The sequence below is a fragment of the Prosopis cineraria genome, unplaced genomic scaffold, assembly GCF_029017545.1.
Source record: "Prosopis cineraria cultivar Desert tree isolate PC_DT_omini unplaced genomic scaffold, ASM2901754v1 PC4, whole genome shotgun sequence".
NCBI lineage: Eukaryota > Viridiplantae > Streptophyta > Magnoliopsida > Fabales > Fabaceae > Prosopis > Prosopis cineraria.
The window spans coordinates 1,646,331-1,663,382 of NW_026555335.1; the positions used below are offsets into that span (position 1 = coordinate 1,646,331).

General features: G+C 27.6%; 1 protein-coding gene across 1 annotated transcript; it reads right to left on the bottom strand.

Moving 5' to 3' along the window:
* Positions 1-914: 914 nt before the first annotated feature.
* Positions 915-4,325, bottom strand: LOC129307855 (WUSCHEL-related homeobox 8-like). Its single transcript, XM_054948783.1, has 3 exons — positions 4,027-4,325; positions 1,932-2,462; positions 915-1,320 (listed from the first exon to the last, which is right to left on the bottom strand). The coding sequence occupies exons 1-3, from the start codon at positions 4,223-4,225 to the stop codon at positions 1,235-1,237; spliced, it is 816 nt and encodes a 271-aa protein (XP_054804758.1). The 5' UTR covers positions 4,226-4,325; the 3' UTR covers positions 915-1,234.
* Positions 4,326-17,052: the final 12,727 nt, after the last annotated feature.

Consider the following 17,052-nt stretch of genomic DNA (forward strand, 5'->3'; position numbering starts at 1 on the left):
TTTGGTCCGGTTCAACGTTTTTCTTTTTTATTTTATGGATTAGGCGCTGGATTCTGGTTCATCAATCAGTCCGGTTTGGGTTTCTTGATAATAATTTAATCTGTCAAGTTTGGCTAGCTAAATGAAATTGTGTTTTATTTATAAGTCAGTTTGTTAAATTTGTATCATAAGTTTTTCCATTTTCCCTTCATTAAATATTGTAGAAAGAAAACATATAGTTAAAATATGCATATTTAATAAGGTAAAGTTGAGAAATTATTAAATTGCTAGACATAATTAATAAATTTTAAGATTTTTCTTAATTCTGATAAAACATATTAAAAATAACTTATAAATATGCTAAAATACGTTTTTAATTCTTTAACTTTATATAAAGTTTCAATTTAATTTTTTTAATTTTATAAAGTATTTTTTTAATTCTTTAACCCTAATATCATTAGTTTTTAATGATTATTTTTTATATCAATTATTATTATTTTTAAAAAATTAAATTTAATATCTCATTATTTGAAAATACGTTGTTAATATTTAAAAGTTCAATATAAAAATTTATTTTGATAAAACTAACAGTATTAAAATTAAAGAATTAATGGAAAACGTTGTGTAAAGTCAAAAAAAATAAATGTATGCCTTAGTCCTTGTAAATAAGATCTGAAAAGTAACATCTAACATTATGACGCAAAAAAAAATAGACAAATGAACAATGATTTTATCTGCGGTATATCGCTTGAACGAACATCCAGTGTTACTAATATTTGGTTGTTCAAAATCAAATATTTTATCGTTGTGCTAGGGGGGAAAAAATGCATGCGCTGGGCCCAAAAAACCCTGCAGCTTAATTGTTTAGAAGGGGAAAAATATACAGCTTAGTTTTGAAAAGTGCAAACGAAGGCATAAAAAGGATGACAGCAAGCTGACAAGATCAAAGTACTATCATTCCAAAGCATCTCTTTCAGCAAAATACCCAAAAGACCATTCCAAGTGCAAATGATACCGCAGTATTTCAGTATTCAGTACGTAACGAAAAAACAAACTTCACAATATGATGTCAAACCTATATGCCATTCTCCAGTTAAAGTTTAAACACTTCTATTATACAAGAAATCTAAATCAAGGTTTCTAAGTTTCCAGATTTTCATAGGACGAATTGTCGTTCCACTCCAAGACAGGCCCAAAACCCCACTCTGGATTCTTTACAGCTTCAAGTAATCGATGTCAGAATTTACAGAGCGCGTCAGCCCGTCATGTTGTAGTCTCCAGCTTGCTGGTATAAATTGTAGCTTCCTGGCACTTGCATTTTTCCAGCGATATAGACATCCCCTGCAAAATAGATTTGGGTTGTAATAGCAGTCTTGATCGTCAATTCCAGGATAGTAAATTTATATGTGTGTGTAGAAAGAGAGGGAAGAGAGGAGAAGGATCATCTGAGAAAGTATAATAACTTCTTGATCTATAGGGTAAGGATAGGGTAACTTCAATTATTAAAGGGCCCAAAGCCCCAAATCAGTGGGTAAATAATCTGTTCCCTTGGCAATGACAAGTGAGGATACTTCCAAATGTGCTAGTAGAATGACTTTTATGGAACGAGCCAAATAATGCCATTAAAAAAATTATTTAAACCTCCCATTGCTAGACTGTGATCCGTGCATATTGCAATCAAAGATTCATGAGGATGGAACATGTCGTTCAAAGACTCGTCATTAATAATTCCATTCAAAAGGTAAAATTAATCTGTAAAAGTTGGAATTAAAAATAAAAATCAGGAAATGCTTATTTGTCAAAAAATTTATGAAAGCAGCACCATAAAAAAGGAAATTTATGCAACTACATTACTCAGTTAACCAATATTTTTCTGATGAATTTTCACTTAATCGATTCAATGTGTTACAACTATATTACTTGGTTCACCACAAATTATATTGATTACTTACTCGAGTTTGACAGCATTCCATCAAAAACAGACATTTGGCCGAAACTTCTTGTATTTTTCAGACTGCCATCTGATGGGAACATGGATTCTGGTTTACAGGACTCTGGATTCAAATAGTGCAAGTCGGAACACACTTCATGATTCTGGAAGCACAAATCTTCAGCCCTGGTTGATGCACTAAGCTGAGACTGAAACTCCTCGGGTTTTGTTTTCTTATCTTTGGAAGATTCAGCTTCAGTCTCTACTTCAGATTCAGTGTTATTAGGTGCCACATTTTGCTGCTTTCTTTTTGACCGGGCACGCCTATTCTGGAACCAATTATAGACATTTGTTTCAGAAATCTGGCCATGCTGGCTCAGTTCAGCAGTTATCTCTTTGATTTTTTGCTTGCTTGGAGTTCCATTCCCCTGATCAAATATACGCTCAAGAATTTGAAGCTGCACAGGCGTTGGAGTCCACCTCTGTCTGGAAGTTATTTTGTGTCCAGCAGAAGTCATCAACGGGTCACAGTATATATTTCCCAGCCTAACTCCTGATACCGAAAACCAAGATATTCTTATTCAGATAATTAGAGAATGCTGGGCCTTAACTCTTAATAAACTATATGCACGGGCAGCAGCTGATCTGAAAATGGTGGCTAGTTCTCACATGTTTATTCCAAAGCTAAGATGCATTTTTACTTTTGAAGTGTGCTAAAATATTGTCATAACAATTTCGCCTCTAAAGTAATTAAAATGTGACATATTTACCCCTAACATTAAATAATCCAATGTTAATCATTAAAAATGTTGATTGAGATTTAAGTTTGACTGAAAATGCCATCTGTCATTCCAAGTAAATCTAAATTAAGGTGCATTTTTATTTTGAATTATTCTCCAAAAAGTATCTAATGTCCTAAACTATTTGCGTCGCAACAATTTTACCTCCAAAATAATTAAAACGTTGTAAAAATGTGCTTTAATTGACTCCACTTGGCATGTCAAGTGACATTCTCGATCAAATTTAAGTCTCGGTCAACATTTTTAAAGTCAACGTTGGGTATTTAACATTAGGAGTAAATATGCTATGTTTTAATTATTTTAAAAGCGAAATAGCTATGACAAATAGTTTAAGACATTGAATGCTCTTCACAAAATAGTTTAGGGATAAAAATGCACTTTAACCTTTATTCTAGACTAGCAACTGAAGTTTTATGCATCGTCAGGGTTGCATTTGAATGAAGAAAGTATAGATTGCCTTTCAAAAGTTTGCTTAGTATATATATCTATTTATTTATATATGATATAAAACTTGAAGCCCCAACATTTATATAAACAATACAGCCTATATCAGACTTAATATAAAGCACTGGCTACATTTTATCAATAAATAGTAAACTAGCGGAAACATTATTGCACAATTTAAAGCCATTTTCATATCCAAAAGCGAAAGAGAAAATCACAGCACAAAAGCCCTTGGGCATTGATTTTGTTGTCATAGATGCGGTATACCAGACTAGTAGTTCCTACCTGAATATGGTAATTAAATAATTATTTCAACGTGATCCATGCATTTCTCTGCCACTAGTAATACAAAGAAACTGAATTGAGCACTCAAACACCCAAAAATCTTATCATTGAGTCTTAAGGGTAACAGCAAACAAGGACAAGAGAGTATTGCTAATATAATTAGAACAAACTACGGAGATAGAAGCAATTGAGTTTGAGAGCAGGACTTCTAAAAGATGCATGGAACAGAGTACTAAGGCGGAGGATCAGACAGAGAGGTAAACAGTTTTCAGAAGTCTATGTTTGATGGAACCAAAGCGATTCATCCCACAATTTTTTAAAGAATTCTCATGAAGTACTTAAAAACCAATTATTAGTCTTTCCAAGAGTTGGCTGCTCGAACTTTAGCAGAGGAATAATCTAATGAATTTTACCTCAGATAATTTCCAAATTAACCAATATACAGATCACAATGGAGGAAAGCATCAAGAAATCCAAAAGTAATTTTGCACAAATGAAGAGAGAGAGACACACACACAATGATCAGAAGCACAACCAACAACAATTCTTTGAGAAAAGCTGAAAGAGGAACAAGAAAACGGAGAAGACCTGCAAGATCCTGTTGAGCAGTGAGAGTCTTGTGCATCTCAACGAGCTGCTCACAAATGGAGGTATAGACGGCGATTTGCTGCCTGAGAGTTTCCAATTGGTCATCGGTCATCACCTTGACGTACATCATTCCTCCGTTTCCGTTGTTGGCATTTGCAGTCGGCTGCTGTTGCTTCTGCCATTCCATGAGGTTCACCATTAGTTTCTGCTCTCTCTCTCTCTCTCTCTCTCTCTCTCTCTCTCTCTAACACACGGAACACGGAACAGAAGAGGGAAGGGAAGAATGTTGCCAGTCGCCAGTCAGCAATGATCCCTCTGAAAAAAGCTTCACAAGCAGACAAAACACAGTCTCTCGTGAATGTGAACCCTAACCGTCTGTTACGGTGCCACATGTCGACGCTGTCCTTAATTGCGCCCAATTAGGCATTGTCTTCAACGGAAATTTGGCCAAAAAATTTTGATTGATTAAGGTGTAATCATATTTTTAATATTTAAAATATGTCCATTAACCAATTTGGTTTTTGATATTCCTGAATTATAAAATATTTTTTTAAAAAAATTTATTTTAAAATTAAAAAACTTTAAATAATTAAAATTTCATTAAATATATTAATTTTAATATTATTCTTTTTCTTTCTATAATTAATTTTCATTCATTTTCTTTTCAACATACTAAATGATAAGTATTTTTAAAAGTTTATATTTTTTTTAAAGATAAAGTTATTAAGTATATTTAAGAAGAGTTATTGATATATAATATTTTATTTAAAAAGTCTTATAAGTTAGAAGAGATGAAGTACTTTATAATATAATTTATAAGACATTTCTAATATATTTTAATAAATTTTTAAATTTGTTCCTATTAAATATATAACATATTTTTTTCTCAAATATTTAGTGGAGTATAAAAAAATTGTGTCAAAAATTTAATAAAATAATTTATAAATTGAGACTAGAGGAAGTATTTATTAGTTTTTATCCCCAAAATCTCATAAATATATGCAATTAGTTTTTATAGTTCTAAAGAAAAGTAAGATTATAAGAATTAATTGTGTATAATTATAAAATTTTAACAATTAGGTTGGTAAAAATTAAATAATGTTCACCTAAACGTAAAATTTTAAATTCGAATCCACGTGAATTCAAAAAATAAATTTGAGATAAACAGATATGACAATACTCAAATATTATAATACATTGCCAGATGGACAGTCATATTAAAAAAGTATGTATCAAATTTTAGTTATATTTGTTTTCAATTACACACACATATATAATTATTTATAGAAAAAATTAATCTTTTAGTCCTCCAACTTTTAATTCACTTATAACTCAATTTCTCAAATATGATTCACTGTGACTCAGTCTATTGACTATGACTTGCCTATGACTCAATCCCTTAATTTTTGAATCATTTATAAATTAGTTCCTAAACTTTTATTAATTTTTTTTCACGTTAGCTTATATCTCACATCAACGAGCAAAAAGAAAATATTTTAGAATAATATATGAGCATTTTTTATCCCTCTTATTTGATAAGAAATTTTTAAAAAAGATTAAAAAATAAGGACCGAATTATAGGTGAATCAAAAGTTGAGAGACTGAATCGCAGTGAGTTATAGTTGAGGGACTGAGCCGCAGCGAGTCATAATTGAGGGACTAAGTTACAAGTGAGTTAAAAGTTGAAGGATTAAAAGATTAATTTTTCCTTATTTATATTTTATATCTTCAATTATTAATTTCGTCTATTTCTTTTTTGGGCAAAGACTCCTTTTTATCTTCAATACAAGGTAAACTTAATCAACTTCTCTTTTATTAAGAAACTAGTAAATTACTCGTGCAATGCACAGATCTTATATTACAATTTTTATAAATAAATTCAATTTTACTGGACAATTTTCTCAAAAGAATAACCTATAATACACATATTCTCCATATCATCTCATACACTGTGGGGCTATGTAATTATAATATTTAATATTGGTAAAAACTAAATGTACATGATGTAAATGGATACGGTGGGAAGCAAATTGACAAAAATTATAATTAATTAAATCAAATTATCAAATACTTCTCTATAAGCAACATTAGAAGTTACAAACATGAAGTGACCATCCTCATCAAAAATCAATATTTTTAAACCTTTCCTACTTCAGACACAAAAAACAATAACGCAAAATTGGTTATGGGTGAAAATATGACAAGGTAAGTACAAACCTTCATGGCACAAGCTTTGGCCCTGGCTCTTATAAATGGTCATTATAGAAACCAACATAATGGAAAATGGTCTCTTTCGTATGGTAAATAGCAGCTTGGAATTAAATAGATGTATATTAATACACGATATATATATATACATATATGTTCGTCCTTGCAGTTGATCTAGACATTTCTTGGGCCTTAATAACATGTTTTCCAGTTCATGTAACTATTAGACTTGTGCATTACATAATCTCATAAACTTATTAATGTTTCACATTAAAAATAATTGAGGCACCCCACTTTAAGCCTTATTTTATAATTTAAGAAGCTTGATATTATAATTGAATTTAGAAAATCTGTAGAGTGAAGGTCATCAAGTGAATTCATATGCCTATCGTCTTTTACAGCACTATTAAAGCTCAAGTATATAACTCCCTCTTCAGGGAGTAGCAACAATATGTATTTTTTTTTTCAAACATAGCCAATGTAAGAGTTAATATAGCCATATATTTAAAGCATGAAGAATTATAAATACTAGTAAGGAAATGCAAGAAAGTCAAATCAACAATAGATTTTATTAGTTTTTCTGAACCATCCAATAACAAACCAGTTGGGATCCTAATATTTACAAATTTTTCACTAACTCCAACAGTAGTCCTATCTTCAATTGAGATAATCTAGTTAGTAAAATCTTAAGAATACTAATAGATGCTCTAGTATTTGTTGCTAGAAGACTTATATTTCTTGTTACCGTAAAACATTGACCATTATCTCAGATGCATGAAGATTTAATGATGATAAAAACAATTTCTTCTCTCAACCTACTTGAATAATAGAAAATGTTTGGTTGAAGTCTCTACCAAATACAATAGCTTTTAACTTTAGAATATCCTTTAAACATTTATCAAAAGCTTTAAAATAAAACTTTTATGCTATTAGAGCCTTATCCTATGATAACAACTTTAGTTTAAGTATTAACAACATAGTTGGTCATAATTTCATTATAGTCATGCAATGACAACTATGTTATTATTGTATTAACAACTTCATCTTCATTCTTAATAACTTTAGTTTATATTTAACAACCATGATTTCTATACTAATAAAGGTCCAGTTAGTAAGATTTGGACTATAAATAACTCATAAGGTTGAAGGATAAAACCCTGTTGTCGATGTGAGGGCCTTATTGGTAGATAATCTATGAGTACATCTACAAGTGTTCTTTAAGTTTGAAAGCATGCCCTAGCCATGATAAGCTCTCGAGAAATAACTCACCTAAACTTTTTATTTATTAAAAAAAACTTTTTTATTATTTTGTAGAGGGTTAAAAATGTAATTACCTCATTTCATGGTACTGTTTTTTTTATTTACCTATTTTGAACATATTTATTTGTCATTTTCCTAAAAATATATGTATATATATGTTGCCCACTTATCCAGCTAGCTATCAAATGCAATGTTCAATCTTTATGCACCAAGATTGGGACCGGGCTAATCCGATATTAAATTAAGATTTGGTCATTTTTGGAAAAAATATGAAATAAATTTTATTCACTAAATTATCTCCATCTAAAACTATATTCTCTTGAAAAATAATATTTTCAAAATTATAAAAGCTCAACAATTATATGTTATGTTAGAAAACAAATTAGCATTTTGAATTCAAATAATGTATTGATTTTTAAATATTTTTTATGATAACAACAAAGTAATTTATATTAGGCATAATCCATAAAGAAAAAAATATTATAAAATAAATTAATATAAATAAAAATATAAAATAATATATGAATATATCTCTGGTTGAGTAGGACCAAGTTGAGCTCAGCTCAATGTGTACCCCAACCGATTTTCTATTGGACCTGCTGAGTTATCAAGTTGATATTACATCTCTAATTAATATCTATATTATTATCTATATTATTCATAAATCACAATGAGTTTAAAAAATTTATTAAAGCTATTTTTATTCATATTTATCTCAATTTAAAATTTATTGGAGTAATTTTTACTGATTTGATTATTAATATTAAAAAAATTTAATAGAAATTTATGAGATAAAAAAGAATGATGAGACATCTAAATATATAATAGTCTAAAAATGGATGAAATATAAGAACCAAAACCAAAATTGATGAATGAATATATATCTGATCCATTCTATTTATAATTAATACCTAAGCTGATGTTGGAGGAAATTTTAAATTTTAAAATTTCAATCAATGGGATCATTAAAATCCAAACAAAATGATTGATTAATCAAGGGGATCAATAACAATTGAAGCAAGGAGGATCATTAATATATATACATATATATAAATTGAAATTGAAATTCAAAATTGAGTAATCAATTTATAATTTTAATATAAAAAATATTATTTTGAATTTCAAATATAATATAATATAATATATAAGTAACCTCTTATTTACTCTATACGTGTGTGTCTATATATATTATAATTTTATTTTTCAAATTGGACCTGTCAAAATATTTAAAAAATATAATTTTATTATTGTATGAACATGGAAAATAATTTGATTACTCCTCTTCATATGATTTGACTTGAATTTTGAATAGATAAATATAGTTAAAGGAAAATAAAATATATACCACCAGCAATCACTCATTTATTTTACATATATATTATTTTATATTTAAAAACATCTATTTTTCCCTTAACTAAATATCGTTTTGAATTTGGAATATATAGATATATTACTTTATAATATGATCAAAATTTTCGAACATCGCACGGATAGATCAATAACTTCTTATTTGAATTTATAATATGATGGATATATAAACTGTAAACTTTGCATAATTAACTATATAATTTTGGAATTTAAATAAATATAAAAAATAATAGTCCTTTTTAAATATCAAATCTATTTTTTCTAACCAATCCATTTATTAAGCTTAATTTTGAAACATCTTTTAAATAGGTTGAAATTTTAAAAATAATGAGAATTCTTTACTATGTATATATAAAAAGAACCTTAGTTCAAAAATTTCCGGGATATTTAGATGTGTGTATACGTTCAATCATATGAATCTAGAATTTAAATTTTTGCATATCTTTATAGTGGATGAAAAATTTAAATATATATTAATTTGAATTCAAATATGATTAGATTTGAATTTTAAATAAGTAAAAAAATAATTTTTATATACATTTAAAAATTAATAATTTATCCTGTACCTAATTCCAAACCTAAATAATATATATATATTAAAAAATAATAAATAATCTTAAACCTATTCTCAAACTTAACTCCAAAGTATAGAATCAAAGGAAAGACATCTCAAAATACAAATTACAAGCAAACTTATAAATGAATACGTGGCATTCTCTCATAGCCTTTAACCCTACTTTTATTTATATAATGATGATAATTATATATTTAAAATTATAAAGAAATGCCACATTTCAATTTTACCCTTTTATAGTTAATAATCACAATAAATTATTGTCTATGAATTCAAACTATAATAAATGATTAAGCAGTAAATTTATAATTAATAATTATAATAAATTATTGGTTATGAATTCAAATTAAAATAAATAAATAATAATTAATTTTAAAAAATAATAATTTATCTTTATTTTATATAAAAAAGAAAAAAATCTCAAAATTACCTTATATTACTACCAAAGGGAATATGATATGACAATATGATAACAAATTACTCCCTCCACTCAAAGATATAATTTATTTTTTTAGGAGTTAGTTGTTTAAAAATATAAAGTATTTTTTGTAACATCCTAAAAATCATTCCCTTAATTAATTAAGCCAATGAAGGGTAAATATATAAATTTAAATATTAATGAATTTGATGATAGTTAAATATGGCTATTGAGTTTGGCTTTAGCCTTTGAATTGGAAAAGTGAATTTGGTCATCCGAACTCAAATTGTAAAGAGAAATTGAATTTTGATCTACTGTGTATTATGCTGCAGATAAAAATTTACGTTTTAGCATAATTTTCAGAACTAGTTTTTTTCTTAAAATGTAAAAACTATTCAAAATGCAAAGAAACCCCAAAAATATAGGGGAGAGACAGAGAAACTCCACTAAGGCATCAACTTTTAAACATTTTAGAGGTTATTGGAGCTTAATTTCACTTAGGTATGTCTTTCTTATCTCTTATTCTCTTTACACATTTTGAAAGTAAAATTTGATATTGGAAGATGAGGATTTTTGGACTTAGAACTATGGGTCCAAATTCATTGATCTAAATGGGATTGATAAGAGTTTTTTGAGCTATCTAAGCTTGGATATACTGATTTTATGCATCTATAAGAGTAGGCTTTCAATTGTAGACGAATTTGTACATTTAAGTGCTGTTAGTAATAAAAGCCGGACCTGTTGGAAGCCACTATTAGTGGTAAATGGGTTTAATAAAGTTAGTTGAAACTAATGAGAGTTAATAAACTTAGTGTGATGATTAAACTCAATAATTGAAAGTTTTGGGTGATTAAAGTATTGAAATTTGATAGTTAAGAGTGGTTAATTTGCAACATTTATAATGATTTTGAGTGTTGAATGATATATTATTAATTGTTTAACTTATTGAGAGCTAAATAAAGTTAATTGAAGTTAACGAACTATTGGATGTAAGATTTATCTTGTAGTTGACAAATTTAATTATTGAAGTATGAAATTATACATTGAAAGTGGTGATTTTAATTATTATTAGTCATGGGTGTTGATGTTAATTGTAGACTAACCTCATGAAACACCTATAAGCTTGATTTTAGCTCAAAAAGCATGTTGTGATTGAGAGATAACTTTTAACCTCTCAGAGATTTGAGGTAACAAGAAAAATTTAGTTTGTGCATTTATGTATTTAATTAATTATTTTTGAAAATATTTGATTGATAAACATGTAATATTTGCAAAACTAAGTTTTGATATAAATGATGGCAAAGTGACAAGTTTGTGTGATATGTGTAAATGCAACTAAATTGATGAAAGTGATATGTTAATGTGTATATATATTAAGTTGTTGAGTAAGTATGATGAGATGAAAATTATGAACTGAGATAGTGAATGTGATTGTATTGGAAAAAAAATTGAGCATGTTATGATGAAAATGATGTTAATGATTTGTATGCTATTGACGAACAAGAATATGCATGCTATGTGCTGTATAGTTGTGCACGGCATGATCATATGAGGTAGAAGTTTACCCATAAGAAAAAAAGTATATGTAGTAAATTCTTATGGTATTGACGGCTTACCATTGAAATTGGAAGTCAGCTCAATTGCTAACTATTGGAATTGGGAGGTAACCATTATCCTATTGTTGTTGAATGACTATCCTACTAATTCTTTGAGAGACTCAAATATAACTAGTATTCTATCGGTTCATGAGGAGGCTAGCTTAAGGTTACAACACCCTATTGTTATTAGTATTTCAGAAAAATTGTGTTGCACAAGTGAGTGTAGTATCCTTGGTCAGGGCAGCTCCTCTTGAGTGAAAGGCTTGAAAAGTCTGAGTTCATAGACATAACCTACTAAATAGCCACCGATTTCATATTAAAGTTATCAGGAGGGTATAAAGTTGGTATTGATCATGCATATCATATCCTAACCACATGGTTATTATTATTGTGGTCTGACTTAATTTGATAGGAGCGCATGGCTGATAGTATTGTGACCCATATGTGTTTTAATACATATTATTATATGACCACATGGTTGTTATTATTGTAGTTTTGCTTAATTTGACAAGGGCACACGGTTATTAGTATTGTGTTCCCATATGTGTTGATAAATATTATTATATGACCATGTGGTTATTATTTTTATGGTCTTGTACATCTTAAGAATGGTACATAGTTGTTATATTGTGGCCCTTGCATGTTAAATATTTTGATATCACACGGTTGCTAGTTTTCTTTTGTGACTGAATGAATTATGTGTTTAACGTGTGAACGCACTTTATTTAATTATGCCATTACTGTGATTAATTAACATGAATTTGTATAGGTTAGATTAATCTTAGTTGCTAAATGATTGTACTCACCCTTGTATTTAATATTTTACAAGCACTAGTTTCAAGCAAGACAAAAGGAAAGCACTAGAGGCTCAGGAACTCAGTTTTCTACTTTAAGCCTCTTGTAATTTAGATGCAAATGTATAATTAATTGATATTGCTAACTAGAGTGTTTATATTTTATTATAATTGCACCATTGAATATTAAGTATTGAAATGTGTATTTTGGACCCTAGTGTATATGATTTCTTTTTAATTGAAATATTTCAACAATGTCAAAATACTAATGCAAGCATACATTTAACTATATGCATGTTTGTACTGGATTATATTGAGTTTTAAAATCAAAACGCTTTCCCTCGCTATTTCTGAAATTAAAGGGTTGGGGGTTGAGTATGTGAAATGTATAATATATAGTTGTTGTGGTGTGTTAAATAGGTTATCCTAAGTTATTGAGTGTAGTCTAGTTCTCAGGTTGAGCTTTTAGCACTTGCTATAAATTTTGAACACTCAGGTTGTAGTTTAATGATAAAAATATGCCAGTTTGTATTTAAGTATCCAATTTATGCTTGGGTTAGAGTTTGAAACTGAAATCAGTACCATTAATTAGAATTTTGAAAGAGCTTTTTATGAACACTTAAATCATCTCAATCGGATATTGAATAGAAAATTGGAGAGCATCGAAAAGTCAACCATAAAATCTATCACGACAACTTGTTGTTGTCATGGGTACTGCAGTTTATATCACATCATAAAATTTTACACTGCTACAATGTATTTGCTAGAGTATTTGTTTTGGCTATTTTGACTCCAAAGTTGATGTTTTCTTACCTGATATGATGTCTATGCTTTCATATATAAGTTTTGCTCTGATTTCAATTTATAAAATGATTCTATAGCATTTTAAGTTTTGAAAATTTAAAATTTGATTTATATAAATTTTACAAATTTGATAATTTATTTAGGTTAGTCCTGTGATTATCTTTATTTTTGTTAATTATAAATTAGTAAGAACGACCTTACATTTTTAATATTTCAAAGTAAAATTATTGATTTTTTAAAAGGTACCCCTATTAAATAATCACCTTATATTTATCTTAGAGAGAAATACTTTATTATATAGGAGTAATTATGTAAATAATCATTTTATTGATGGATAAAATTTAATTAAAAATATTTTATATTTTAAAACTGAATGAGTAGATGTTAAAGCATAGAATATAATCCAGACCAATTTAAAATTATCTAGTCATCTTGGTCTTTGAGTCACATTTTTTGCACTTAAGACGGATATAGATTGCAAAAGTAATAACAAAATACGTATCACGTTATTTGTTTCCCAAAAAAAAAAGTACGGATAACGTTATTTTTTATCAAGCTCGCTCAAAGCAAGCGCGCGCAAAACTAAAAAAATTCATTCAATTTACATTAAAAACTAAGCCCATCTTTATTTTTACATAACTACACACTCAAAAAATTTTGAAATTGTAATTTTATATTTTTCTGGATAATTTATATTTATAATAGTATAGCATAATAATAATAAAAGTAAATGAACAAATTATTCCTAAACTCTAAGTCCAGTAGCATCAAAAATTTTGAACCTATTTATTATATAAATTATTTTTTTAACTTTTAAAAATGATGCAATCTGACTTCTATCATTAATAAAAATTAACTTTAACAATTAACTAAAAATAATAAAAAATGACTAAAAAAGGACAAAAATTACAATGATAAATCCAAAAATTACATGCAAAAAGCAAAAGAATTTGGCTATTTTTTATAATTTTTAATATTTTTTTTTAATTAACTAATAATAATAATAAAAATTATATTGTACTTTTTTAAAAATTTGAAAGTTCAATAAATAAATTTGTGATCCATACTAAACCTAAAATTTATACAATAATTGGCTCATTTACCTCGATAATTTTTTTCTATTTTTGTGTTAATATGAAACCAAGCCTAAATGTATGGCATCTTGCCAGTCAAGTGTGGCAGTAGACAAGCATGTTGGGAAGTTGGAATGGTCAGAATTGGGTGGGAATGTCTGGTCAGTGAACTGCAACACTCACCATAATTGCCGTACTGTCTTTTCGCTCCTTGACCGCCGTCCTCCTTTTTTTCCTGCCATTTAAATATATAAAACATAATTTTTAACTTTTTTAATATTATCCCTATTAACGTACATTGTCATAAAAATTGTGAAATTTATAATTTTACTTTATAATTACGATAGAAAATAACAAATATTGTTGATTCATTTGTTATTTCTGCCCACCGTGAGAAGTCAATATTAAGCATTCTAGGGTTTAAGCTTGCAAGTTGCAACTTTTATAGGGCTACACAAAAGATAGAACGACACTGGATTTACTGTAATTTAAAATTGATTTTTTTATGAAAAGATTAAATTAAGCAACCCGTAATTCAATCTTATTCAGTGATAATTCAATGATTAACAATATCAACCTTGGTCCATAGGACTGGGAGACTAGTCCTGTCAATCCAGTACTCACTTAGATTTTTTTTCTTTTTATTTTATGAGAAGCAATAATTCATTTCAATATAATAAACTCAACTAAGATAATAAAGACACTTATAATAATAATAATAAATTCATAATAATTTCTAACAATAAGAAAAAAATATTTATGTTATAGTCCAAATAATTTAAATTTATAATTTTAATAAAAACAGCACTCATAAATTCAACAACACTACATTACAATAACAATTTAGAGAGAAATTCACAAATCTTCATACAATTATATCCTTAGCATCAATTATACTTCAAAACATTTGTCAAAAAAATTAATTATAATTATAAAAAATTATAGGACTAGACTGGACCAAGTGATCCGGATGCCTAGTCTCTTGTTTAATCCAACCGAACATAATTTGGTCTTTTCAATTTTTTTGAACCTGAAGGACCAGTGTTCTACGAACCGAACAAAATTGAGACTATTTAAAGCTGGACTAAATCAAACAAGACTATAAAATTTTACACAGTCCTAACAATTCTCTAGCCTATTTCATGCCCAATGATAGCCTTCCCGGTTCCCACAACTCTCAGTATTCTTTCCACGTACTTTTCTCTAGTTTTTATTGTAACTGATTAAGTTTTTTTATTTTATTTAAACATATAATAAATTTTTTAATTTTATTCACGTTTAAATAGAAATTTTAAATTTACATATATCATCTCTCATAATCAACGACCTTAAGTAGAAATAATATTAAAAAAATATAATTAATATCTTATTAAATATTTTGCATTAATTATGAATAAATCCTTAGAGGAGATGCTTAATAATAAAGATATGAAGGATCGTAAACAGCCCTATCAAAAAAAATAGAAGCACCAGTAGTAAATATAATGGAGTAGTTAATCATTTGGGAGGAAAGCAATAAACCAACAGTGTGCCTTTTTTCTTTCATATATATCCCTCAAATTTTTATTTTTTTTTATCATCTCTGGTCTCACTTTATAAAATTTATTTTAGGCCCGTGATGTCCTGAAATATGAAATTTTTTTAAAAAATAAATTTTTATTGATGGTGATGTTTCAATATTATCGTTAATAGTCACTCTTAAAACAAATTTTTCCCCCTTCTATTTATCAATAATTTTTTTTTGAAAGTTTATAAAAACTTATAATTACAAAATTATTTTTAATGAGCTGAAATGGTACGTGCAAATTTAGTAAGGAATACCTTATGACTGAAAAGATGGACATTTAACATTTTGATAACTTGTAATAGAGTTGAAAATAAAGAACAAGTCTGACAAACCGCCCATTTAAACTTGTTTTCATTAATAGTTAGGTTTGAAAAAGTGACATTTTTAGGATAACCATGCTTTTGAAGCCTCATCTTAACAGGCCATGAAGAAACAAGCTCGAGCTTAAGCAAATGTTTTTATTTTATCCCTAAAAAGTAAAATATTTTTAAAATTTTAAATTAAATTTAGATTTTAAAATATATCTTTATACTTTAAAATTAGAGTTTCTATTATTTATTTTTAACTTTTGACTTTATAATTTTTATTTTAGAAAAGAATATGAAATATTATAATTGAATTTTTTAATTTTTAAGAACTAAAAAAAAAAAACTTATGGGCTCGACAAGAACGCTGTGAATACAGGCCAAACTTCAAAAAATAATTAATTTTGAGATAATTAAACTTATGGGTTTCAGCTCATAATGAATAATTCCATTAGGCTCGGCTTGTCTGTTTCCTGACTCTACCTTATAATTAAAACAAAACAATTTTATCTTTTTTATGATTTTTAAAAATATAAAATTGATTTTTTTATAACCATGAGATTTCTTAATATCTCTTGTTTTATTTAAAAGCTAATGATCAACTGGAAAAAAATAAAATGAAAAATGTAATTATTGGTTCCTATATTTTTATTATGCCTTGTCATTCATTCTTTTTTTTTTTTTTAATGTTTTAAGCCCTTTTAGTTTTTTCAGTTGCATCAGTCTGTTCACTTTTAAATATTTCAAGTGAACAATGATATGGCACTAACAATGTTAAATATCTAACATGGAAGTAACAATATTAAATCTTGTGCTGAATGTTAAAATGAGGGCAAGGTGGCAATCTAATCAACAAATAAAAAAAGGAAGGGCAGAGGCTTAAATGACAAAAACACCCATGCACATAACATGCTAACATTCTGACCATTTACCCCGGTTAAAAAAAAAAAATTGACAATGTCATCTGGTGTATAAAAGTAAAAGGCTTGACCCTAAATTACAAAAAATCACTTTTCAACATTGACAAATGTAAAAGTGATTGTCAACTCATATGCTA